This window comes from Crocuta crocuta, unplaced genomic scaffold (assembly GCF_008692635.1).
Source record: "Crocuta crocuta isolate KB4526 unplaced genomic scaffold, BGI_CrCroc_1.0 scaffold340, whole genome shotgun sequence".
Taxonomy (NCBI): Eukaryota; Metazoa; Chordata; class Mammalia; order Carnivora; family Hyaenidae; genus Crocuta; species Crocuta crocuta.
In genome coordinates, this window is record NW_027530642.1 from 2,410,417 (window position 1) to 2,436,959 (window position 26,543).

Sequence of the window (26,543 nt, forward strand, 5' to 3'; positions counted from 1 at the left end):
TTTTTACTCTGTGATGCTTCTGTAGGTTCTGCCCCTGGAAAACAAGATGAAGGATGCCCGTCGCTTCCCAGCCATCCTGTCTTTGGGAATGTCCATCATCACTGCCCTGTACATTGGCATTGGGACTCTGGGCTACCTGCGGTTTGGAAACGACATCAAGGCCAGCATAACCCTTAACCTACCCAACTGCTGGTAACTTCACAGGCCCTCAGGTGGTGGGGACTTGGGGCCAGGTAGAAATGTGTGGGTTACCTCCTCCTCCCTTCCACAGATGGCTACTGAGGTCTACAGGGCCTTCACAGTGAGATTCAGAACCTGTCATTGGCACCCTGGGCTCTGGTTTCTCTGTCCAGGGAGCTCCTCTTTCAACAACAGCCTCCCATGTTGAGTGAGGCCTTGATGGCTTTAGTATGGAGGACATGATTTAGGAAGAGAAAGAAGTGACAGTCCTTGGTCACCTAAGGAGGGAAGGGAGGGCCCCTCAGGGAGAATCAGAGGCAGAGAAAGGAGTTGGTGGGCAGCAACAGCCAGAAGTACACACCCTCCAAGTCAGAGTAGCTAGGAGAGAAAAGTAGTGAAACAAGAACAAATCTGGGAAGACCACTGTAAAAACTTTACGTTCCAATGCATCCAATTCATGCAACAGTTAGCTAACCCAAACTTCAGCCAGTACTTAAACAGACAGATAAACCCATATCGCATTGTGTGGCATCGTCTCCCACACCCAGCCATATCATTAATGACAGGGTGCTTGTCTTTTTAAGGGTCACTGGAGGCTTAATTTGCCTAAATGGGGCTCCTTTCTCAAGTTGATAATGTCCTGCATCAAGCATTTCCTGCATGCCAATTACATGAAGATGCCAGTCTAGGCACAAGGGAGCATGGGGGCGCTGACTGAGTAGGCTAAGGTCTTGAACTTCACTACCTTCCCCAGCTCGTGATCCAGTGAGAATGCAGGAGGGATAGAGAATGTATATACACAAATAGAACAGGAAAAGGAGCCCTCCAGAGTAGCAAAGAGGCTTTGGGGACCTTTGAGGAAAGAAACCCATCAGAACGGGAATCTTTTTGTCCAACAAGACAGCTCTGTCCAGACAAGGACAACTGTGTCACTCACGGGCCCGAGTCCCCGTTGCTCCTAGCTTGTGGTCATGGATGATTTACGCAACCTTTCTGACCCTCCGTTTCTTTGTCTACGATGCAGAGTTGCCCTGGCGATTAAGTTGGGCATGTCTAAGAGTATCTGGCATGCAGTACTGCTCAAAAGATGGGAATTTCAAAAAAATCAGTGGGATTTGGACAGGTGGAAATGGAGTAAAGTGGTGTTTCAGGCGGAAGGACTAGTGAGAACAAGAAACTCCGAAATGTGGAAGTTAATCTAAGGAATGGCTCCTGATACACACACACACACACACACACACACACACACACACACACACACACCCCACATGTTTCTTAAGTATGTGAGATGTAGCTACCACATTAGTGGACTGAAGGAAAAAGTCCTATCTCTATAGGTCAAATGCTTTGGTAAAACGCGAAATCCCCCGTCACACACTGTCTCTGCCTCAGTCCAAGGCCTGCAAGGGTTACTTTCACCCCCCAGCCTACACACAACCCTGTTTGTAGACTGCGTCTTCCTCCAAGGATTCAGGACTCTGCAGTTCTCTCAACCCAGTAGAAGTGTTTGTTGTGGGCTTGTTATGTGCCAAGAGCTTTGGGGGAATCCAGAGAATTGCTAAGGACTGACATTAGATCACAAAGGACTAGAGTATTTTAGATCCAGGGTTTTTGGTCTTCATCACTTAACACTTCTATCTTCTTGCACGGGGTACGTGACCTAAGCCTGTAGTTCCTCAAACCTGAACTTGACCACCAAGTGATAGTGGCTTGTGAAGATGTTACATCTAACCATGTTCAAGACTCTTTTTATTTGGAGATGACCCGTTTCCATTCGAACTCGTGACACTTTACTCTGTTTTCACTGTGTGCTCTGCTGTGACTCCCTCTTAGCTCTGAGAAGCCCCCTGCCCAACATCTTCAGACAAGGAAACTGCAGCCCAAGGGACTATCCCAAGGTCAGAGGTTACTGTTCCAAGGGCCCAGGTGTCAGAGCACGGTGGCCTCAGGGGGCATTGCTCTGCTTCGTCCTGCAGGCTGTACCAGTCGGTCAAGCTCTTGTACATCGTTGGTATCCTGTGCACTTACGCCCTGCAGTTCTACGTCCCTGCAGAAATCATCATCCCCTTCGCCACCTCGCAGGTATCAAAGCGCTGGGCACTGCCTCTGGACTTGTCCATCCGCCTCGCCATGGTCTGCCTTACATGTGAGTACAAGGCACAGTAAAATGTTATTCTTTCCCTGAGGGCTATCAGGAATCAGCCAGATGGTAAAGGATAGTCACGATAACCAGCATTATTTGAGCACTAATTGTATTTCAAGGACCATACTTTGCAAGTAGTAACTCACGTAAGCCTCAGGGACAACCTGATTCTCACATGTACCTAATTAGATTCACAGGTGTCCAGCCTGAGGGAGTAACAGAGCATATTGAGCAATAATCATCATAATAAGAAGTGGTATTAAATACCTACTGTGTACCAGCCACTGTGCTCCTTTTAGGCTGTATTTCATATTATTTTATTCAGCCTTGCAGGAGCTCTAAGGAGGTAGGACTATGATGCCCTTCATTTTACAAAGGAGAAAACTGAAGCAGGCGGCAATAAATTATTGGCCAGGAAGTGCCAGAACTTGGACTTGAACCCACATCATCTGAGCCCAGAGCCAGCACCCTCCGCCTCAAAGACAGGGGTTGGTGGCCAGTGAGTCTAACCTGACAGCAGAGGTGTGTTATTTGAGCCTGAGTGTTGTATAAATTTGAGCCAACATTTAAAATGTCTGAGATCTCATATCCAGATTTCTAACATTTTGGGGGAGGAAACAAAATGATTTAGGAAGCCTAGACTCACATTTCCCACTGGCAGCAATGAGCTCGACTTGCCCCCTGGGCTTCAGCTGGCTTCAGTCACCCCCCCCGGCCGTCTTCCTCATGCTCCACGCCCCATGATCCAGGGCACCCCACTTGTGCAAGTGTTTTAGCAGGGACGAAGGAGATGGTAGATTCCTGTGTGAAGTGTGGTACTCCCCAGCTATCCCTAAGGCTCCTCTCATGTTTATTTCTGAGAGAGGGAGAGAGAGAGAGACTGAGCACAAGCAGGGGAGGGGCAAAGAGAGAGGGAGACACAGAATTTGAAGCAGCCTCCAGGCTCTGAGCTGTCAGCACAGAGCATGCTGATATGGGGCTCGAACTCACAGACCCCAAGATCATGACCTGAACTGAAATGGGATGCTTAACCGACTGAGCCACCCAGGCACCGCTCTAAGACTCTTTTTAATTGTGATTCTAAGACTCCTCCTCGGGGAAATTCTTCCTTCTTGCTGTACCAGACCAACCTATGCAATTCAATGGACATTGGTTGTCTTTCTTTGAAGTAGTTTGTCTGCAGTTTACCCCAGGAAGCAGGGACACTACCATTCGGGGACCTTAGAGATCAAAGACTTTTGTCCTCAAAGATAACTGTTCCCGAAGCCTCCAGCTTCCACATGCATTGCCCCACTCAGCACAAATGAGGAAATAAATTGAAGTAACAATGAAGATAACTTTTCTAAGGGCTTTTACATCAATTAACTCTGTTATCTCGGGACATAAACCAGTTTAAAACTTTAACACCTTCTGCGGTGTGAGCCACAATACCTGAAGAGGTAGATCGCATTTAGCCCCATTCTGCAGAGGAGGCAACAGGCTGAGAAGGAGGTTAGGGACTTACCCAAGGCCACCCAAGGGGAAGCCAGAGTCCTGCCTTCCACACCTGTTTGGGTTCTGACACACCACACTCCTCCACAACAGGCCTGGGGGAGGCTTTGGGACTTTCTTTTTTTTTTTTGGATTTTCTTGGTGAAAATCTGTCAACAGGTCAACTAAGAAATGTAGAAGCCCAGGCCTGTAAAGTAGCCAACTAAAAACTGAATAATCTCAAAATCTTTAGCTTCTAGTGTCTATTAGATGTTTTCTGACATGGAGGTAAAACCTGGAGAAGATATTCTTTGAATGAGACCCTGCAATCTTGTCCCAGCTGAAGACCCTTTTCACCCATAAATAATTTCACATTCTAATTGTTTGCAAGTAAGAGGTGCTTATAGTTGTGTTAATTATTAAAATGTTAGCTCTAAAAAGGCTCTTTTTTTAAATTTCTGTCTCTTTTGTACATTGATATGTCCCAAATGGGACACTTGCCAGCACTGATATTTTTTTAAATTTTTTTTTCTTAAATAGTTTATTGTCAAGTTGGTTTCCATATAACACCCAGTGTTCATCCCCACAAGTGCCCTCCTCCATGCTCATCTCCCCCCACCCCCCACCCCCATCAGCCCTTGGTTTGTTCTCAGCATTCAAGAATCTCTCATGGTTTGCCTCCCTCACTCTCCCCCACTATATTTCCCCTTCTTCTCCCCTATGGTCCTCTGTTAAGTACCTCCTAATCCTCCTATACGTGCAAACATATGGTATCTGTCCTTCTCTGCCTGCCAGCACTGATATTCACTGTTATTTATCAAGTAAGAGCTTAATCTTGAATAATGTAGGATTCAAGGTGTGCCTTGGCAGCATAAAAATTATCATAAGCTAAATTTGAACAAACAGCAGCCACAAGGAAGGGAAAAATAAATCCTTATCTAAACTTCCTTTGCTGAATTAGCAGGATCCTCAGAAGAAGCACAGTGTCTATAAATCCCCTCTCTGGAAGGTTTCCCACCAGAAAGAGGACTAACCATCAGCACAGACTAATTCCTTAAATAAAGGATAGGAACCAGTCATAAGTTCCACTTGTTCTTACGTAGATGTCCTTTCTGTCCCCTCCTTTCGTCTTATGAAATAGTCATGTGAACCCCTAACTTTGGCTGTTACGGGAGGAGCCAACTCATCTGAAGGCTCCCTAGCTTGTCTTTTGTCCTGTTAATCTATCGTCAGTTCATCCCCAGCCTCTGCCTCCCAACCCAAGTAGGCAGAGGGAAGATTTCTGTTCCCAATAATATGAATATATATTTTGGAAAAATCATTAGAGACACACCTTTTTTTTTTAAGTTTATTTATTTTGTGTGTGAGAGAAAGAAATCCCAAGCAGGCTCTGCAGAGCCTGATGCGGGGCTCGAACCCATGAACTGTGAGATCACGACCTGAACCATGATCAAGAGTCAGATGCTTAACTGACTGAGCCACCCAGGTGCCCTGAGACACACCAAATTTTTAATGTGTAACCCCTAGTGGATGTGATTAGGGCATTACAGGACTTTCAATGTTTTCTTTATGTAACTAAATGTGAAAAACAACTGGTCTGTGTTTTGATTTTAAAACCAAACTTGAAAAACCTGGCTAAGTCCCAAAGATCCATGTATTCCGCATTGTCTCCTGCAGGCACCTTGGCCATCCTGATCCCCCGCCTGGACCTGGTCCTCTCCCTGGTGGGCTCCATGAGCAGCAGCGCCCTGGCCCTCATCATCCCACCCCTCCTGGAGATCACCACCTACTACTCGGAGGGCATGAGCCCCCTCACCATCGCCAAGGACGCCCTGATCAGCATCCTGGGCCTCGTAGGCTTTGTGGCGGGAACCTACCAGGCCCTGGACGAGCTGATCCTCTCGGGAGGCCCTGTCACCTTTTCCAATTCCACCGTTTTTATTCAGTGAGAATGGCACTGTCCCGTAACCACCAGCACCTGACTTTTATTGATGTGGATATCTTTTATATGCATTATCTTTATTTTGCTGCTTTATCTTTTCTTCTGGGCCAAGTCATGGTGAAACGAGCAAGGACTCACTGGCTATAGGGTCTAGATGGCAACTTAAAAATGTGGTTTTGTTTATTCCTTTTCTTTCCATCTCTAGCTTTCCATTAAGTCAAGAGCTCTCCCATGGAAGGCTCTTGATTCCATCCAATTTTTTGGCGATTCATGTTGCCTTGAGTGGTGCTATGCAAGAAGAAGCCACCAGGGGGCAACCAAGTGACAGCAACTGGCAGAAGGAGGTGCCACTGGCTAAGGCTGATCCTGATCTGGTAGACTAAGAGTTTCCCCTTTTCCAGATCTGTTCAATGAGCAAAGACTAGGGGACATAACCTATAATCCAGCAATGTATGCACAGCTCCTGTGTCAAAATGGATAGGGCAAAGAGGTCCAATGTGAGCTGCAACTCTGAAAGGAGCCATCGTATTTAAGCCCAGGGCAATAAACTTTCTGAACCACTGGGTAAAGTTTTGGCCCAGGTCAAAGATCTCAACAGTAGGTAGGAGGCATGGAAGTGGATGTGTCAATGGCAGGGGGTGGGGGAGTGGACAATGTCTTTACAGTATTTGGCATTATCCACCTTTTAATTCTTGCAACAGGCCTTCTACCTACTGTGTGTCAAGCATAGCTCAAGGTTCTTGTAGTAGGTTGCAAAAATGGCCACAGATTCTTCTTGACAATGTGACTTTACAGCTCCTCCCATCAAGAGGTGAAATCCCCGTCTCCACTCCTTGAATCTGGTCTTGCCCTTGTGACTTATTTGGGCCAGTTGGACATGAGTAAATGTGATGCAAGCAGAGGTTTGGTGACGGCTTGTGCATCAGGACTTTCATTTCTCATTGTGCTATGGAGTGAAGGCCACCAGGTGAAGAAGCCTGAGCTAGCCTACTGGAGGATGAGAAGGCATGTGAAGCAGAAATGAATCGTCCCTGTTGAGCCCATCCCTCAGATCAACCAGCCTGCCAACTTCTAGACACATGAGGGAAGCCTCCTAGACCACACCCAGCTCCAATCAGGCTGACCCAAATCATAAGGAATGCCCAGATGATCCACAGAATTGTGAGAAATAATAAATGTGGTTTTAAGCCATAAGCTGTGAGAGTTTTTATGCAACAAAAGTTAACTGATACTCTAAAGGAGATATGCCAATGAGTGAGAAAGCATCCCTGCCCTAAAAAAAGCTAGTTTACTCCCCACAGGGGAAGAATTATGGGTAATCACCTAAGTCGATACCATCACATGTCCCTATAAGGGCAGAGGGACACTAACTGCTCTTGAGGACAAAGTACAGCTTTCCACAGGTGGTGCCATTGAGCTGGATTTTGACTAAAACCTAGATCTCCTGACACTGAACCTTGCCCTACTTCTACTCTGACCTGCTTCCTCGACAGTCCTGGGCCTTTTCTCGTGTCTGGGCTTGGCGGACAGCAGGAGCAAGCTAGCCCGAAGCACCAGCTCGACCTTCCAGGCAGCATCGCTCCTTCCTCCCTAAAATTACTAAAACTGGGAAGGCGCCCCCAAATAAATGAGGAGATATTATAGGCAGATCTATAGTCCCAAAGGAGAGAGTTTCTCATCGGACTTGCCGTAATTTATGGGAATGGCCCATGCTTGTTTTAGTCTCCGTTTTAAGACAATGTTTGAAAGGCCCTTTCCTGCTTCTTTTCAACCGTGATCCTCCCCATATGACCGAGGGAAGATGTTGGGGGAGAGTGTCTGCCCCAATTCCTAAACCCTGGTCTGCTCCTTTTGTGTGTTACTTTCTACCTGCTATACTTCAAGAAGGTTACTTCGTGAGCACCTGCTCAGGTGCGAGGAGGGCCGGCAGACATCCCATAGTCTGTCTGCAGAGCACTTGCTTGGGGGCAAGACACCCTTAGCCTATGCAGTGGTACACAGCCCACCCGGCCAGGGTTCTGGCTTATCACTTCCACCCTGTACTTCTCTGTTTCATCAGCAGACCCAAAGCCCTCCCACTGACTGGCTCAGAGCCGCAGCAAAGCGTTCTTTCTCTGAGCTCGCCTCTCCCACCATATTCCACCATCACCCCAACCAGCCTTACTAAGTTTAAGATTGTCCTCTCTGTTATTAAAAAACAGTCACACTCATTGTCCCAGCACAAGCCCCTACACTGTAAGATGCTCAAGCTAATCTTATCACTTCGGCTAATCTGGTTAAAGCTCAATTTTAGAAAGAAAAAATAAATTTAGTAACATACATGTAACCAGAGAAAGCTGGGGAGACTCATTAGTCATTGTCAGCAACACTAAAGAAAACCAAGTATTAGAATTGTGTCTGAGTGTGAGGATATTAAAGGTTTTTTTGTTTGGTACTGGTTTACACACACACCACACACACACACACACACACACACACACACACACTCTAGCCTCTCCTCATCCCAACTGATTCTTTAAGTTTCAGAGCTTACACTTAAGTCAAGAATCATAGAAAATCCTTTCTTCCTTCCCTTACTGAGACCTTACCGTGTTTTGCATGGGATTATCTCCCTTATCCTTACAGCCACCCTAGGAGGTATGTACTGTCATTGTCCCTATTTTCAGGTAAGGAAACAGGCTTAGAGACATGAAGTGACTTGCAGATGATCAGGCATGCAGTGACAGATGGGTTCAGGACTCACACAGTTGTGCACAACACCCCTCACTTTGTAGGGCCCAAGAGAGGGCTCAGATGGTGGTGGTCAAAGTGAAAGAGAGCAAACATGTGTCTGGTGAAACAAGCCAGTCACCTAAAGACAATTGATGCATTGCGTCAGTTTTATAAGGTACCTGGGGTAGTCAGACTCATAAAAACTTAGAAGGGTGGGGGTGGTACGGAGGTTCATTTTTGCAGGAAGAAAAGAAGGTTGGAGATCGGTGGCATGAGGTTGGGGATCATTTAGCATTACTGAACTGCACTCTTAAAAATGGTTAAGATGATGAATTTTTTATGTGTATCACGAATTTTTTAATTATGCATTAAGTTGGTGGCGGAATGTGAGCAAGCACTGGCATGTGCGTGAGTGAAACACATCAAGTGTTCACAGTTGTCCACCCTGGATGGTGACGGTGAGTCTGTTTTCTCTTTGTACTTTTGAGTTCTGTTTTGCTTTGCTTTAATATGAGCATGGCATTTATTATCATCTCTCACTGTCTAGTTTTCCGGTTTAGGGTCATCTTCCTACTTTCCACCAAAGTGCAGACTCCTTGAAAGTGTTCATTGCTAAGCTTGCAGTGCCTAACAGGGTAGGCATATACCAGAAGTATTAAAGCAGCAAATAAAAGCAGTAGGGGAGGGGAATTCTTCTCAACAGAGGAACAAGCCTTTAGGGCATCAGAGGAGGAAGAAGTCTCATTTGACATTCAGAGGAAGGGAGAAGCTCTGGGAGTTGACTTTGCGGCAACGCCAAGTTGACATGGGCAGCACTTGGCTGCCATGCTCTTCCTACGTGGCATGTCTAGACCATCGCAAATGAACAAGCAGTCAAAGTAGGGTGTGCCTGGGCTTGCTCTGCAAGTGCATCTTCAAGACAAGGTTTGTGCACCCCAACTCCTTCCTTCCCACTTGTGCCGAAATTCATGAGGTCCTTTTGACTCCTCTCCTCTTCGATACCTTGCTCACACCCATCAGCACATCCTCTAGGTTTATCCCTTAAAAATACACAGACTGGGAGGCCCGAGGGGCTCAGTTGGTTGAGTGTCCAGAGACTTCAGCTCGGGTCATGATCTCATAGCTTGTGAGTTCGAGCCCGGCATCGGGCTCTCTGCTGTCAGCACAGAGCCCACTTCGAATCTTCTGTCTCTGTCTCTCTCTGCCTCTCCCCCACTCATGCTCTCTCTCAAACATAAACAAGCATTTAAAAAAATAAATAAAAATGAAAGTACCCAGACCTCAGACACTTCCCATCCCTTAGCTACCACCCTGGTCTAAACCACTGTTGACTAGCACAGGGCTCATTGCAGTGGCCCCCTAATTATCTCCCCACTTTGGCCCTTGCCTTCCTTCCATCTGCTCACAACAAATGGCCCAGAGAGATCTGGTTAAAATGCAAGTCACATCACTTCTCTTCTCAAACCCTCCATGATTCCTCATCTCAGAGTGAAAATTAAAGGCACTAGTGGCCTACAAGTTCCTGCCCGTTCCATTCCACCCTTCTTCCATTACTTCCACTTACGTTAAGTACACCTCTGGTGTGACCATGTAATTTCTCATCCAAACCAGGACACTTTTAATAGTGAAAAGAAGCACTGTTGGTAATTATATCCAGGCAATAAACACACATCAACACAGTCCTGGGCAAACCAGACATACACCCACTCTACTCATCTCCCCTCTCCTTTGTGAATGCTGAGCCAGCCACATGGCCTTCTTACCATCCCTAAATTACCCAGGCCCTCTCCTGCCTCAGGACCTTTGCACTTACTGTCCCTTCTGCTTTAAGTTTCTCACCCAAGACATATATAAGTCATGCTCCCTCATCCTGTTCAGCCCTTTACCCATGTGTCACTTTCTCAGTGAGGCTCTCTCTGACCACCCACTCTAGAATTGCAGCCTTCCCAGGGTGCCTGGGTGGCTCAGTTGGTTAAGCGTCTGACTCTTGATTTCAGCTCTGGTTGTGATCTCACAATTTGTGAGTTTGAGCCCCATGTCAACTCTGTGCGACAACTGTGGACACACGCAGAGCCTGCTTGGGATTCTCTCTCTCTCCCTTTCTTTCTGCCCCACTCACACACGTGCACTCTCTCACTCTCAAAATAAATATATTTTAAAACTTATGAAAAAAAAAAGAATTGCAGCCCTCCCCCCAACCAGCACTTCCCTTTTACTGCATTATTTTTCTTTACAGTACTTATTACCAACTAATACATACTTGGTGTATTGTCTGTCTCCTCACTGGACTGCTGACCCATGAGATTGTAGTATGTTTCTACTCTAATGTATTCCCAGCAGGCAGAACAAGTGCCTAGTATATCTTAGGTGCTCAGTAGATATATTTCAAATAAATATATCTTTGATATATTTATTCAATAGATAGATAGATGATAGATAGATAATCATTGAATAAATGATGCTTTTTAAGTTTATTTTTGTGCTCCATTCCAAACAGGTGGCAATCCACACACCATTCCTGTACAGGAATTCTGAGCAGGTAGCACTGGGGCCTGAAAAGCCACTCTTCATTCCCACCCTGGGCTGGACCACACCTGCATCCTGGGATTCTGCGGCACCTTATTGGCTGGGCAGCCTCCATTGTGAGGTAGCTCTGGCTTCCTCTCGCACGGGTAGACGGCGCTGAGCCTGGCCCCACATCCGGGCACCAGGACCTGCGGTCCAATGGTTCCTCCCTCCTCCCAGGTACACTGTTCACTTTGCCCTATAGCATTAAGGGCTGAACTGGGAGGGACTGGAAGCCCGAGTGAGTCCTGGCGTGTAGTCGACCAATCGTGAGGGGCCCTGGGGGTCGTGCTGAGATGAGATTCCCCTAAGTGTCTCCAAAACCAGGTGATGCGCAGTAACATCAGCTTCTCCTGCCACCAGCGCCCCACTGATTTGCACATTTGGGCCTCAGTCTGGGTCAAGCGCCCTCGGGAAACGGGAACCAGCGTCTAGGCCTGCAGCCTTGGTTTCCCTGGAGGAAAACTCATGGGAGGCTGGGTCAAGGCTGTCTCAGGCCTTCACCCTGAGCTGCCACCACCTACCCACCTTGTTGAAGATGTCACTGCTTGGAAGGGACCTCAACAGTGACTCCAGCTCCCTGGACGATGGGTCCAAGGCGCTCTTGGAGAGGAGCAGCACGGTCACTGCAGAGAACGCCCGTCCTGCTGAGGAGGCCAATGGCTTATCGTAAGTGGCTGTCCCGCCCCTCCAGCTCCGAGGCAAGCACGGCTGCCTTCACAGCCCTGGGCCACACCTGCCTAATTCCCTCTTCCTAACACCTGCACCTCCACTGAACAGGAGATGCACGGAGGAAACATGAGCGCAGAATCTGAGGAGGTTGATCCGTGTGGCTCTGGGTATCACCGTGCTTCCCGGTTGTTGCAGAGAATCCAGATAGAGGGACCGTCCCCAACACGAGCTTGCTTCTAGCAACACTTTTCTCAGAGGCTGGCTGCTCACCCTTCCCGTTTCCTCGCTTTCCTCTCTTTCTACATCTACTATTATTTACTCTCTCCCTCACTTTCCCCTATAAGCCCTCCTAGCCCCATGTCCCTACTTTCACTGCTATAAACTCAGACACATGGAACTTTTTCTTAGAACTTTATTGCCGGTTAGACTCTTATCTAGTAATCAGATCGGATAATAGCCTTGGGCATAATGAGACTGTAAGTGACAATACCCAGTGTTGATAAGGATGTCGGAAAATGCCCTTCCTCTAGTCCTTTTAGGAAGAATTAAGCTGAGACCTTTCCAGATAGCAATGTTGTAAGGTATGTCAAATCCTAACGCATATTTATATCATACAAATGCTATTCCTGAAACTAATACTACACTGTACGTTAACTAACTTGAATTTAAATAAAAACATTTTTACAAAACATGCAAATACTTATGGTATATGCTTCCTTTGGAAGTAGACACATGTGCGCACGCGCGCGCGCGCGCGCACACACACACACACACACACACACACACACACACACACAACTGGCTTCAGTGGCTCCTTGGAGGTAAGAGAATTGGGAAACTCAGAGGCAGAGAGATTTATAGGAACTATGTAAGGTTTTTTGGTTCTTGTTTTTGTTTTACCTTTTGAATTTCATACAGTTGTGTTACTTAGGTATTCTTAAGTATAGATATAAATAATTATATCCTTTGATTGATAAATACCACTTCTAGGAGTTTTCCTAATGACGTAATAACACACGTGCGCGTGATCATTTTATTGAAGCACCGATTGTAATATTGACAATTTGGAAACAGTAGGAGATTATTTAAATAAAATATGATACATACATACAGTAGAATACAATACAGACATTATAAGTGATGTTGGTGGAAAGTGTGTAAGGTGCACTAGTCATAAAAGTAACTTAGGATACAGTATTATAATGGCTCTCCTTGTGTAAACCTGTGTGCATTTAAAAACAAACAAACGTCCAGAGGAATGTTAGCCAACATGCTAACAGTGGTTATTTCCAATTAGTGGAATTCCACTATTTTGTTTTACAAGGGCAATGTATCATTTTTCAAGGAAAAATAAAGTTATGTTTTTAAAAATCCCCACATGTGCTTTACCATCCAAGTCCCTGATGCGGAATGCTGTTAGCCAGGGCACATAGCTTCTCCAAAAGCTGGTCTCACTTTTTCCAAGAGATCTAACTCAACTTGGACAAGATGCTGCTGTAGGAAAGAAGTGAGGGATGGAAGGACAGAGGACAGGAAGGGGTAGAAAGAGCAGATCTTTTGGAGAAATTACTATCAAGTAATTGACAAAAGATAGAGTGCTGTTTTGTTTTGTTTTGTTGCTTTGACATATTTTCCAATAATTGTAGTTATCAAGAAATAAAGGTTATAAAAACGGCCTCTTGGAAGTGAAGGTACAGCAGGTGCCCCCCATCCTCAGGTGAATAGACTGAACTAATGAAGATACAAGAAGTCAGGGGGGTCCCAGGCCTCTCCCAGGTCAGTACTGAACTGTAAGATTGGACATGGCCCTGATTCCCTAACCAATGAGACAAAGACCTAGAGACATGAGCTCAGTCTCTAAGGGACTTGCTGTGTGACCATGCTAAGCTGTTTCTAGACAGTTCTAAGACTGCACAAGGAAGACCTCCAATGGCCTCCTCAAGGCACCTTGTATGTCTTATATGAAGGAGGGGACACGTCTACCCACTTCAATCAGCCGTTACTTGCCTGTTTGCTATCCTCCCAGCTCCACTTCCCCTTCAAGGAGGCCCTTCTAGCAGGTGAGCACCATAAGGTCAGACCAAAGGCAGTAGTATTGCTGAGGAAGAGGAGGAGGATGTGATGATGATGGTGGTGGTGACGGTGATGATGCCTTGCATCTTAGAAGCATTTCATGATTGGGGCACCTGGGTGGCTCACTCGGTTAAGCGTCCAAAGTCAGCTCAGGTCATGATCTCACGGTTCGTGGGTTCGAGCCCTGCATAGGGCTCTGTGCTGACAGCTAGTTCACAGCCTGGAGCCTGCTTCAGATTCTGTGTCTCCCTCTCCCTCTGATCTTCCCCTGCTCATGCTGTCTCTGTCTCTCTCTCAAAAATAAATAAAATATTTAAAAAAAAAAAGAAGCACTTCATGATTCTAAGATTCATCATGTCATTACCTCTTCTGATTCTTATCACTTCCCTGGGAGGTAGTCAGGGCAATAATTATTCCCTCTATCTTTCTTTTTTGGCAGATGAAGAAACAGAAGATGTAAGCAGCAAGGGTCTTTCCAAAGTAGGAACCAAATTTTGTAGGTTAACGGCAGATCTAGAACTCAGAATTCAGTGCTCCTTACCTCTGAGCTCATTGCTCTTGCACTCAGCTTTTCATTTCAGTTCCTTCTTGATTCTCTTCTCATGATTCTGCTCCCCCTTCCCCCTCTCCAGTGCATGGGTGGTGCCTGAGCAGAAACTGCCAGCACAGGCATGGAGAGCATTTAGAATGCTCTGGTACCCAGCACTCTACAAGGCTCATAGTTAGCATTCTGTACACACAGTAACAATTGTTATTAAATTGCAACCAGTGCAGAGCATGGAACAGTTCACTGGAATATTGGTTGAGTAAATGGATGAAGGAATGAACTAGAACCAGTAAACACTCCACATACCAAGAGAGGTTGTTTTTCTTCTAGTGAGTGAATTAATAAACAAACTGGCATCAATAATTACTCTATAAACTAAGAAAATTTTTAGTTTTTTCATTGTCCACCTAGATACCTACCAAGCATCTAGAAAGTCTCAACACATATTATTTGAGTGAATAAACAGTAAAATAAGTCATTAGATGAATTAATGAATAAACTGGTACTAGGGGCTTATCCAGAATGGTAGCAATTGTTAATCTTTTCTTTAGAGCCTCTTGTGTGTTAAATATTTGTTGAGTCACCTAAACTAGCACCAGCCCTGGACCAGATGTTCTAGAATTCACTTCATCTGATTTTGTCCTCCTCCCAAAGGGCGGAGGGTGCTGAAGATGCTAGAAGGAGCCTGAGCTTTGGATCACCTTTCCCATCCGCTAACATACCCGCTTGTCTCCCTACTCTTCCCTACAGGAGGATGCAAACCTTGATCCACTTATTGAAATGCAACATTGGCACAGGGCTCCTGGGGCTTCCCCTGGCCATGAAAAATGCCGGCTTATTGGTAAGAAGGATCTGTGTGACAGAAACTAGGCTTACCCATTGGGGTGGGGGATAAGAGGTGGTAGGCCCTGAAGGCCTTTGCACTGCTGATCAATGGGCTATTTGGGGATACCTTCTGCAATAGGAAATGTGCTTCTTGGCATCAATCCACTGGAGTCAAATGGAGTGTGCCTGGAGGTGACAGGCCATTACTCTCTTTTGTCCCCTCAGTTCTACTGAGATATAAATGACATAGAGTACCATGGAAGTTTAAGGTATACCACATAATGACTTGACATACACTGAAAAAAGATTACAACAAAAGGTCTAGTTAACATCTATCTCTTCATGTGTATGTATATATATCATCTATTTTGCAACTTTCAAGCAAGCATACCATATGCCCGTGTTAACTACAGCCATCATGTTAGACATTACCCATACCTGTTTATCTCCTAACTGGAAGCTTGTACCTTTTGAACCCCTTCATCCAATTCCCTTCATCCAATTCCCACCGCTATTCTTAAAGACCAACCATACTCACACACCGGCACACGGTCTACCTTGCCACAGCCCACCCCACGCCCCCAACCCATCTCACTCATTTACCCTAGTACCTGGTCCCTGCAGATACGTGAGTGTGAGCTCTTGTTTCACACCATTACAATGGTTGACTGTGAGAACAGGGCTTGAAAGATGAGGATGACAAAGGCGTCATCAGTCCCCGGACACCCGGTGTCACCCCACCTCTGCCTCTTTGCTTGTGATGTTCCTTCTCCCTTGTTTCTGCCTTTTGAAACTTGCCTCCTCTGTGAAACTTTACTGTTTCCTATTAAAATCAATGTCACCTTCACCTTGTATTTTTCTAGAACTTCTATCTTTCTCACCTGGAATCTTTACGGCACATACAAAGATGAGACATAACATTTTAGCATACCTACCTTCCTCACTTCCGTGAAAGCTCTGAGGGCAGGAACTCTGATGTATTTTTACTCTTCCTCACAAAGCCTGCTGTAGACACAGGAACACACAGGAAGTCCCAAGGCATGGCTATTGAATTGAGCCGATGGCCAAGTATATGATTTCCATTTAGGTGATGCTAATTTCCCCTTCTCTCCAGGCCTGGTAAGTGGTCCCCATGTCAAAAGAAGGCATATCAAGACCCTGGCTTCTTCTGACTTCCAGTCTGTAACAGTTCTAATCCAGAGATGAGACTCTCCCCCTTTGAAATCCTCAGGGTTCTAGAACTTCTGAAGAGTATTATTACCACATGGCCCTCAGCCAAACTATTTTTGCCAGTGGAGTATTTGCTGTTAGTTCTTTTATCCTCTGATTTTTGCTCCCCAAGAGTCATTAGATGATTTCTCTGCCGCGCATCTCCCATTATACCATCTTGCCATGATTCATTTGAGGAATACATATTCAGCACCTACTATGTACATTCTTAGACCCTGGGAATGGGGAAGCAAACAAGATCAAAGGAAGTTTCCATTATAAGGAGGCTACATTCTAGTGAAATCTAGTGGTGTTCTTGATCTCTCATTTGTATCTTTGTGATAATGTTACATCAGGTCATATCTATAAAGGCACAAGTGTCCAGCACAGAGGATGTGAGAGTCATTCTTTACTCTGTGCCCTTCTGATCACATCTGGGAGATTAGAATTAACAATGAGCTGGCTCTGCTTTTTAATCTCATCACACAAATAAAAAGTGGAAACTATGTGAGCATAAAATATTTTTATTAGCTTGACCGTAGTAATCGTTTTGCTATGTATATGCATGTCAAATCATCATGTCATACACCTTAAATATATACAATCTTTAAAAAAATAAAAGTTAATGACCAATGAGACACAGTAGACCAATGATTCTTGACTGGGGACAAGTTTGCACATACATCCCCCAGGACATTTGCAGTGTCTAGAGACATTCTCAGCTGTCACAGCTCATGGGGAGAGCGCGTGCTACTGACATTTTGAATAGAGGCCAAGGAACGTGCTGAACTCCCTACAATGCACAGCAGGGCCTCCACAACAAAGAATCATCTGGAAAATATCATAAATGCCCCTGTTGACAACTCTATGCTGGAGGAAGAGAACCAAATCGTAAGAGGAAAACCTGGTCTTCAAGTATCTTGGAAGAGGTGGGGGCCAGGGTGTGAAAAAGGAACAAGGGATCTAGAAGGCAGGACTCAAGGCAGATGAGGAAAGGCGTGGGCTGTCTGTGGAGGTGGTGGAGTAGTCACGGGAAGTATCCTAGCAGAGAATGGACAGCCACTTTGCTGTGATGCTAAGAAGGGCATTTGAACTGGAGCATCTGGGGCACAAGGACATTCAGGCAGGGACCGTCATCCCAGACGCAGCTGTACGATGAGAGGGGTCCAACACCCAGACTGGAAGAGGGCCGGTTACAGGAATGATCAGTGTATGGCTCACTGTCTCCACTTCTTTTTCCCTTCAGGTGGGTCCTATCAGCCTGCTGGGCATTGGGGTCCTCACCGTGCACTGCATGGTCATCCTGTTGAACTGCGCCCATCACCTCAGTCAGAGGTGAGAATCCTGCTTCTCTATCACTCCAGTGTCCAGCCCCGTCTGTGTTGAGTTTCCTTTGACCACTGACCCCATTAACCGGCCACTTCTCCAGCCACTGCACCTGCTCCTTTAGATTCTATAGAGCTGGTGGAGAGGATGATAAAGTCCCAACCGGAAACCCCTAAGTCCAGGCCCAGCTCTGCTAACCTGCTGGATGACTTCATCAAGTTCCTGCACCCTCAGACCCTAAATACCCGTAACACGGAAAGATCAGAAGTGAAAAGAGATGCAAGCATGCTCTATACGCTACCATGAATATGCAAGATACTTAGGATGCCCTTCTTTCCCTCTTAACTCCCCACGCCCACCCTCCCCCAGCCCCAAGACACACACCTTGAAAGGGTGCTTTGTTCTAGGGAAATTGTCTTTTGGGGACAGTTTAATAAAAGCAAAGAAACATAGTTGAAATGAATAGTTCACAATGGCCCCAGTCATTAATAAAGCATACATACAATACTCAGTGTTTACGTATTTGAAATTCCAATGCAAAAAAAAAAAAAAATTCATGAAAGAGAAGTCAAATGCAATGAAGACATACCATGGTGAGGGTTTTGTATTTATAAACCAACCATCCATGAGTAATTAGTAATTCCTTATAGCCAACTGCCTGGTGCTTCTCTGTCTGCGGCACTTAGACGCTCCCACAGCACACGAACCCCAAGGGGTCCTTGTAGATGTGCAGAAACTGACCCCAGGGCAAAGTAGAGAGAGATGGTAACTGAAATTCTTCATAAAGCCAAATTATCAAAAGCAAATAGGTGTATCTGGAGTATACATTAGTCACACCTAACTTGTAGGGCACTTTCCAGCTGGCAAAACACTTTTAAGAGCACTTACTTATTCAGCAATTAAATGTATTGCCCCGTTACATGTGCCAGGTACATGGCCAGAGCTTTACAAGCCTTCTTTTATTTACTCCTTACAGTAAACCTTTATGGCAGGCACTATCATTATCCCCATCTCACAGATGAGTAAACTGAGATTTAAGTGAGTTAAATGCCTGGCTCAGGATCACACGACTAGGAAGCAGCAGAGCTGGTATTCGAAGGCCTGTCTGACCCCACTCTAACCATTTTGTGTATTTTTACTCCCTCAAAAGCCTGCTGGGACAATTTTATAACCATGTAGGTTTCTGACACCTAAGCCATTCATGATAGCCTTTTGTGATTTTCTTTTTGATGACTTGTTTTTCTTTTCTTTTCTTTTCTTCTCTTTTTTTTCTAATATAATGGTAATAGACTGATGGCCTAAGAGCTTCACAGTTTTTGTTTTGTTTTGTTTTAGCCTGGAGATTTCATATTAGAAAAAAAAAAAAGCAAATTCCACCTTCTCCTTGCCAATTAGACAATCTGGCACCTCTGGGGTCTCATTCCTTCATTCCTCAGGGGCACCGAATCTCAAACAGTCCCTCTTTGGGCGCCTGGGTAGCTCAGTTGATTAAGCATCTGACTTTGGCTCAGGTCACGATCTCACGGTTTATGAGTTCAAATCTCACTTCAGGAGAGCCCTGCTTCTCTCCCCCCCCCCCCCNCAATAAAAAAGTCCCTCTCAGAACAGACAGTGGTTTGCCACTGTCTCCCCTCTTCCCCCTCTGTGGCACAACCAGCCCCTCTCACCATATTACTGATACCTGTCTGGCCCCATACCTTTTGAATTTGTAACCCTCATACTAATATGTTTGTCACTTCTATACAGTGTGACCTCATTTATATTTGGAATGCCAAGCACAATGAGCAATAATAAAAATAGGATTGAGCCATGTTTCCAAAGCATCTCTACATTCGTCTGTCACTGTCCCCTCCCCCACCTCCAGACTGCGTGTGAAAAACACGGAGGCTCAGAAGTCAAAGGAGACTTGCTCAAGGTCTCCTAGCCATCTGAGGGGGTGTGTTGCGATTTAAACCCAAGACTCAAGTCTTGGTCTCCTTCCATCTCCCAGCTACTCCCCTCAGTTATGCAGTTAGCACTGGGGATCCACTCCTTGGCCACCTGCTCCTCCCACTTGCTCACAGATGGCTCCTCACTAGGGCCTTCCCTGCCTTTAGGAAGGAGCACCCAGGGAAGAGGGACAAGACAGACTGGAACTTGGGTGTCATATCCTACAGGGGTGCTGGGCCAATGCCTAAGTACCACATTTGCATGGGATCTGGTCTGAGGAAGGCATCTCAAGTGTCCCAACGTCCTCAGCAGTGGGAAGGAAGGAATAAAGTCCAGGAAAGAACATTACTGGCTTGGCCATACCCACAACCCCTCTTCCCATATTTCCTCCTCCCCCTACCTAGGTGTGCACACCTCAAAACTTTCACATCCCTGCTTTCCTGGTTTGCAGACCTAAGTCAATGCACAGTTACTATTTACTTAAAATTTTTCTTTTACATAAATATTAGTGTTTAAAAGGACAACTACAGTGGTGCCTGGGTGGCTCAGTTGGTTAAGCATCCGACTTCAGCTCAGGTCATGATCTCACAATTCATGGGTTCAAGCCCTGCATTGGGCTCTGTGCTGACTGCTCAGAGCCTGAAGCCTACTTCAGATTCTGTGTCTCCTCTCTCTCTGTCCCTCCCCTGTCTCTCTCTCTTTCTCAAAAATAAATAAACATTTAAAAAAAATTTTAAGACAACTACAAAAAAAAAAAGAAAAGGCAGATTCCCAAAACCTTTTAAAGTGTATTATACAATATCCCATTAATACCATTCCTGGAAAATTTCCAGGATATTCCATGTTAACACACAAAGATATAATTACTCATTTCAGATGTAAATTGCACCTTTAACAAAAATGGCTTAAGCTACACATTCTTATCCTTTCCCTAGATTGCAAAAGACTTTTGTGAACTATGGAGAGGCCATGATGTACAGCCTAGAGACCTGCCCAAACGCCTGGCTGAGGACCCACTCGGTGTGGGGCAGGTAGTACTCATTGCTGACATACTAGCAGCATAGTAATAACACTGATAATCCTCACTTGACCTTCCTTTCTTTTTGGTTACACAGGCCTAAGTGAACATGTTCTTACAAAGCACTGAACAACACAGGGAATCTCCCGATAGCTCCATCCCCGACCCACTCTTCATCCAATATGTAACCACTGATATATCTAGGTGGTAACTATTCCTCTAAATGTTTTCTCTGCATGTACTTGAATATGCCTGCATGAGTGGAAATGTAGATTTCATTTTGCATTTTCTCTTCCACTAATTAGAATAGCTGTTTTGGGAAATTGGCTCTTTCATTTAACAATATGTTTCTCATTTCTTTCCACACTGGAACATAGAAATCTACCTGATTATATATATTTTTTTGTCATTTAATAAAAATGTGGGGTTTCTTTGTCAACTACAGTCACAATACAATCACTGCATATTTGCCCTTCTGTATCCATCCTGCCAAACACAAAAGGAAGCATGTACCAGTCAGGCTTTCCTCAAGTGAATCACCACCACGGGCCACTCCTTTGTCAGCGGGGTCCTCTTTCTCAGTATCACAGCTCAGAATGAATGACAGAGTTGGAATCTTCTTTCTTAGAGATCACTGGCCATGAAATGACACAGGTGGAATGATCCAATGGGCCAAGGGGTAGAACACTGTCAAGGTTAAGCAAGGTCCAATGCTGCTCTTCTACGTGATTCTGATCCGTGGTGTCCAGTGCTCCTGTGGGAGTCAGCCCCCCAGGATAGAGCTGAGTGGGCCGCACAGCCTCTGGGAGGTGCTCCATGGGACTTAGCTTCTGCCACATGTCATTTATATCAAGATGATATCATCATAAAATGTGCCCCCCTCCAAGCCTCCAAGGACAGAGAGCTTTGTCCCTGCTACCCCCACCACATGATCATGCCAGGGGAGTGGAGGTTTTCCAAGTGCCTCTGTCTGTGACCAAGTCACAGGGTTTGCATCAGACACGTGTAGCTTCACATCCTGCACGGGCCAGGCACCTCTCTCTCTATCCGCAAAGACATACAGCTGGTTTCCGATGGCTGTGGATGATGTGTGGAATGTTCTTGGGGTCGGCAGGGGGCTGGTCACGTCAGGCATGGTCCACATCTATTTTCAGAATTCAGAACTTGCAGGCAACTTTGATTTCCTCACTAGTCAGCATGTCCCGACACCCAGATGCTATGAGGTACACAAGAGGGAACAAAGCTGGCATGCTCGTCACAGGGCAAAAGGCCCTCCAAGGAGGCTAAATCCCACTGGTATCTTCTCGGACCCATGGGGTGGACATCTGTGAAGCTCCTATTTGGATCTGCTCCCCCAACAATGAAGACCTTCCCTCTCTTGACGTCACCAACTGGGGATAAATATGAGCAGCTGTGCCCAACCCGAATACAGGAGCTGTCTCTAGGGGCCGGGGGTTATGGTGTACCATGTTGCTTTCCTGGGCTTGTCTCTAGTCTTCAACACTGGCAGCAGCTTCAGGGTATCCTGTGGCAGCTGTAAGGTGGTCCCGGGGTTACCTGATTATTTTTTAAGACTCACGATGTTCCTCAGTGGGGATGTGTGCCAGGTTCATTGGAGCCTTCCCTTAATGGTGAACATTCAAGCTGCTCCCTTGCTTGGTAAAAAGTGCCTGGTATACAAGATGCTTTTCCATTTATTAGCTCTTCTGATCATCTTCTACAAGGTTGTGGAGATGGGGTCTTTATTGTCCTGGAAATATGAGATGACCAAGGCTCATATGGAAAAATATAATATGTCCACACACAGATATAGATAGTGGTTGTGCAGAAATTAGAACCAAACCTCACATTTCGGCCTTTCCCAGCAGAGCCCTTCAGGAGGTAGTGAGTCAGTACTGGGGCTGCCAAGATCACTTCTGCAGCTCAGAGGAGCTTGGGACTCTCAGGAGGTCATTGCTCTCCTGATCAGGAGTCACTCTAATTATCAGACAGCAGAGGTCATGAGGCAGCAATGAATGACTCACAATCACTCATCCTTTCTCACCAAGGTTTGTGTTTCCGATAGCACCCCAAAAATAAAACTTTGGAGTAAGAAGCATTCTTAGAGACCACCATATCCATGCTATTCAATGGAGGAATATAAAGCCTAGATAGGGCAAGAAAGCTGCCCAATGTTACATAGGAATGTAGTGGCAGAGCAAAAACTAGAATCCAGAACACCTAGCTCCCACCCATTACATTGCACCATATCTCCAAAGGCCCAGTAACTGCAGAAGAGTTTGGGGAAATATTTCAAGCAATAATTTGTAATTTTGAGTGTGTTAAGGGATACCTGGGAGCTTGATGTAGGCAACAATCGTCAATGATTACTCAAGCCGTTAGGTGAAAGGTCATCGGGAACCTTTATAAAGGAAGACCACACTACCCCACCTGACTCCAGGTATCAATCTTAGCATCTCATATTTAGAAATGAGATAACCAGACACAGTGTGTCTTATAATGAGATACAGTGGAGACTCAGAAATATGTTTACCAGAGAGATAAATAAAGAACCTCAGTCTAGTCAAGCTGCTAGATCTAATATCCATTCACAGGAGACACAGGGGATGGAGAAACATGATAACTGACATTATGAAGAAGTCATCAACCAGAAATCTAGTAAGTGAAACACACTACAGGATAAATTCTCTGGGGTTTTCAACACCCACCAAAAAGTTAAAAGTTACAAGGAAAAAAAGAAAATGGAGCAAGGGGAATATAGCAGTTTTAAAAACTTAAGAGACATAATAACAAAATGCAATGTATAGACTTGTTTAGAAATCAGAAGTAAGGGACGCCTGGGTGGCTCAGTCAATTAAACATTTGGCTCTTGATTTTGGCTCAGATCATGGTCTCACAGTTTGTAAGATCAAGCCCCGCATCAGACTCCATGCTGGGTGTGGAGCCTGCTTAAGATTCTCTCTCTCCTTCTACCGCTCAAGTTCTCTCTCTCACTCTCTATCTCTCAATCTCCAATAAATAAATAAATAAATCAGCAGTAAAATAGATAGTTTTGAGACAACTGGAGAAATCTGAATATGGACAGTTATTAAATGATATAAAGAATTTTTCAAGTGATGATCATGGCATGTTGGAGATAAATACATATGTATTTTAAGTCCTTGTCCATAAGAACAGCATACAGAATTATTTACAGATGAAGTGCCTTGAGTTCTCTAGTTTACTACAAATACTCCAACTAAACAAGCATGTGTGTGGTAGAGGGAAAGGGATAGATGGAAGAGGACTGGCCAAAAGCCAATGATTATTGAAGCTGGAATGGGCACATGAAAAACCATCGGATTATTGTCCATTGCTTTTGTCTGTTTGAAAATTTCCATAATAGAGGGAGAGAGAACGTCTCTGTTCTGGTCTCACATGATGCCACCAAGCTTCTGATTCAATAAGCTGATACGAGAGCGAGGAATCTGTATTTCTTGCATAAACCTCGGGCAATTTTGATGCAATTGGAACTACAGACCTGCTTTGCAAACCAGCGATCTAAACCAATCTAAGGTCCACGGCCATCCCACGCTGAATGCACCCGACCTCATCTACACTGACCTAAGGAACACATTTTTGTCCCCTTAAAAAAAAATCAATGCATCTCCAAATTTGAGACAATTGAAGAATCCAAAAAAATAATGACAATAATGAGTTCTTATACATTATACTGAAAAAATTAAAAAATTAATGTGCAGGGGTTTTTTTTTGTGCTACAAAAAAAAAAAAGAATAAATCTTTCTTAAACGCCAGTTGATAAATTCAGAAAAAAATGAAAGAATTAGGAAACCATCACCATGCTACCACTGATAAAAGAGTTGATTCAGACATGGGTCATCAATGAACTTTCAGAGGAATGGGATATTCATACCGTCTCAAAGTTTGACCTCTAGATTGTACAACAAGAGTGTACAGCTACAATGGAGAGATTTGACAGCCTTCACCACAGTGGAGCCACAGGATACCAGGTGGTTCCCAATACGATGGAAAAAATACAAAATATCCCTATGTGTTATGCTTGCCAAAAATACTTAACTGAATCTAATCACGAGGAAACAATCATCCAAGTCCATAATGTGGGACATTCTACACGATGATTGGCTTGGGCTATTCTCTAAAAGCCAGTGTCATGGAAAACCAAAAAATGTGGGTGTTCACAGGGCTGTTCTATGTGGATAAAGACTAGAGACAAACCCACACGCAATATATAACCTTGATTAGGTCCTGAATCCAAAAACTAAGTAACAGGGGGGAGGGGCAAGATGGCGGAGAAGTAGGGAACTCCGTACATTGCACTCACCCCATATCTCACACAGAGAAGACCTGAAGCCATAGGAACCCTTACAGAATCCAGGAGTTTGGGAGGAAAAGGAGACAGAGTCCACTGAGAAAACCTTCTAACGTGAGAACTGGGGAAGATAAAATCGGGCCGGGACCAGAGACACCCCGGTGATCCCCCTCTGCAGGGAGTTAGAGGGTAAAGAGAGGTTGAAACTACCCAAGACACAGTCCCTGTCACAGGGGAACAGAAAAACCTCCGCTCGGGACACAGAGGGACCCGGTCTCCCGCTCTCCAGCTGACCCTAGGCGGGACACACTCATCCCAAACAAGTCCCTGCACACCAAATTGACCTTGAGGGGCCGCTCAGCGACTGCGCCTTTGTGCTTCTGCCTCAGTTGGATCCCTAGAAGGGAGGAGAAGGGCTTAAAACTGGGAGATTTCCTGAGAGTTCGTGTTTCGGGTGACGAGACACAGAGGGGCCCGGTTTCCCGCTCTCCAGCTGACTCTAGGCAGGACGCACTTGTCCCAGGTGACCCCCTGGATGAAACTGCTCCTCGCTCGCCACCCTGACCTGGAGGAGACAGGAGCAGTGGCTTCTGGCTCATCCCCAGGGGGAAGGCAAGAGGCTTGGAATTGCCCTGAGGGGATCGCCTGTGAGTTTGCATCTCCGGCAATTTCAGTGGGGCGTGCAGACTGGGATCTGGAAATGAGGCCTGGCCTGGGATGTAGAGGGCGAACCACCTTGGCTGCGCCCCTGGCACGGGGAGTTTACACAGCCAAAAAAGTGAGTTGCAGCGCCTGGTTCAAGAAGGGACTGGGGCGCCACCACTCTTCTCCCCACAACCATAAGGCAGAGCTCCCACAGGTCGCGTTGGATCAAACCATGCCCATCCCTGCTAGAGAGCTGCCCTCATTCCCCCCCCCCCACCCTTTTTTTTTTATCGGAGCACTGCCCTGATTAATTCTGGTCACTGGCTTGCTTAAACAGTCACGTTTAATCCATTCTTTAGATGTAAATTCTACACCTACCTACCTTTTCATCTCTTTCTCTCAGGAGTAATCAGACTATATAGTTTCTCTGGATAACACCAGCATCTCTCTCTCACCTCTTAAACCATATTCCACCCTTTCGCTCTTCGAAAAAAGCTCCTAATCCCTTCTGCCTGTTCATTTCATTTCCAATTTTGCCTCATCCCCGCCCTGTCATCTCTCTCTTTCTCTATGCCCTTCAACGAGCACTGCATACAACCGGCTATTTAATTGTAGCTGGGAAATCTGGTTATATGCTTTAAACTGCTCTTTGCCTATTGGGTTTCTTCTTTTTTCCTTTTCTTTTCTTCTTTTTGAAATTTTTATGTATTTTTATTTTTTATTGTTCGCCTTCTCTCCTCCCTCTTTTCTCTTTATTTTTTCGTTTTCCCTTTTGGTTTGCATGTTTGTTTGATTTGTCTGTGCATTTGTGTGCCTTTGTTCCCTGTGTGCTTGTCTGTCTGTTTTCTTCTCCAAGGCTACCTCAAGAAAGAAGCCAAAGTACACATGGTGGAGAGTCCCAAATACCACTACGAGTAGGAAAATAAAATAACCAAGGTATCAACAAGAGAGACCAAG

At 45.4% G+C, this 26,543-nt stretch overlaps 2 protein-coding genes and 1 pseudogene across 7 annotated transcripts in view; 2 read left to right on the top strand and 1 right to left on the bottom strand.

Moving 5' to 3' along the window:
- The window catches only part of SLC36A2 (solute carrier family 36 member 2), a 45,864-nt gene extending 38,954 nt beyond the window's left edge, over window positions 1-6,910 (top strand). For all 3 annotated transcript variants that reach the window (XM_077768988.1, XM_077768987.1, XM_077768986.1), the window contains exons 9-11: window positions 26-192; window positions 2,157-2,326; window positions 5,471-6,910. In XM_077768988.1, the coding sequence (XP_077625114.1) occupies window positions 26-192; window positions 2,157-2,326; window positions 5,471-5,742 (609 nt within the window). In that variant the 3' untranslated portion in view covers window positions 5,743-6,910. The remainder of the gene's footprint in view (window positions 1-25; window positions 193-2,156; window positions 2,327-5,470) is intronic.
- A 4,237-nt stretch (window positions 6,911-11,147) lies between these two features.
- The window catches only part of SLC36A3 (solute carrier family 36 member 3), a 49,882-nt gene continuing 34,486 nt past the window's right edge, over window positions 11,148-26,543 (top strand). For 3 of the 4 annotated variants that reach the window (XM_077768992.1, XM_077768990.1, XM_077768989.1), the window contains exons 1-4: window positions 11,148-11,681; window positions 15,055-15,145; window positions 17,585-17,673; window positions 20,529-20,624. In XM_077768992.1, the coding sequence (XP_077625118.1) occupies window positions 11,551-11,681; window positions 15,055-15,145; window positions 17,585-17,673; window positions 20,529-20,624 (407 nt within the window). In that variant the 5' untranslated portion in view covers window positions 11,148-11,550. The remainder of the gene's footprint in view (window positions 11,682-15,054; window positions 15,146-17,584; window positions 17,674-20,528; window positions 20,625-26,543) is intronic. The other variant, XM_077768993.1, reaches the window with a different exon arrangement.
- LOC144235480 (rab9 effector protein with kelch motifs-like) lies at window positions 21,022-22,859 on the bottom strand (annotated as a pseudogene).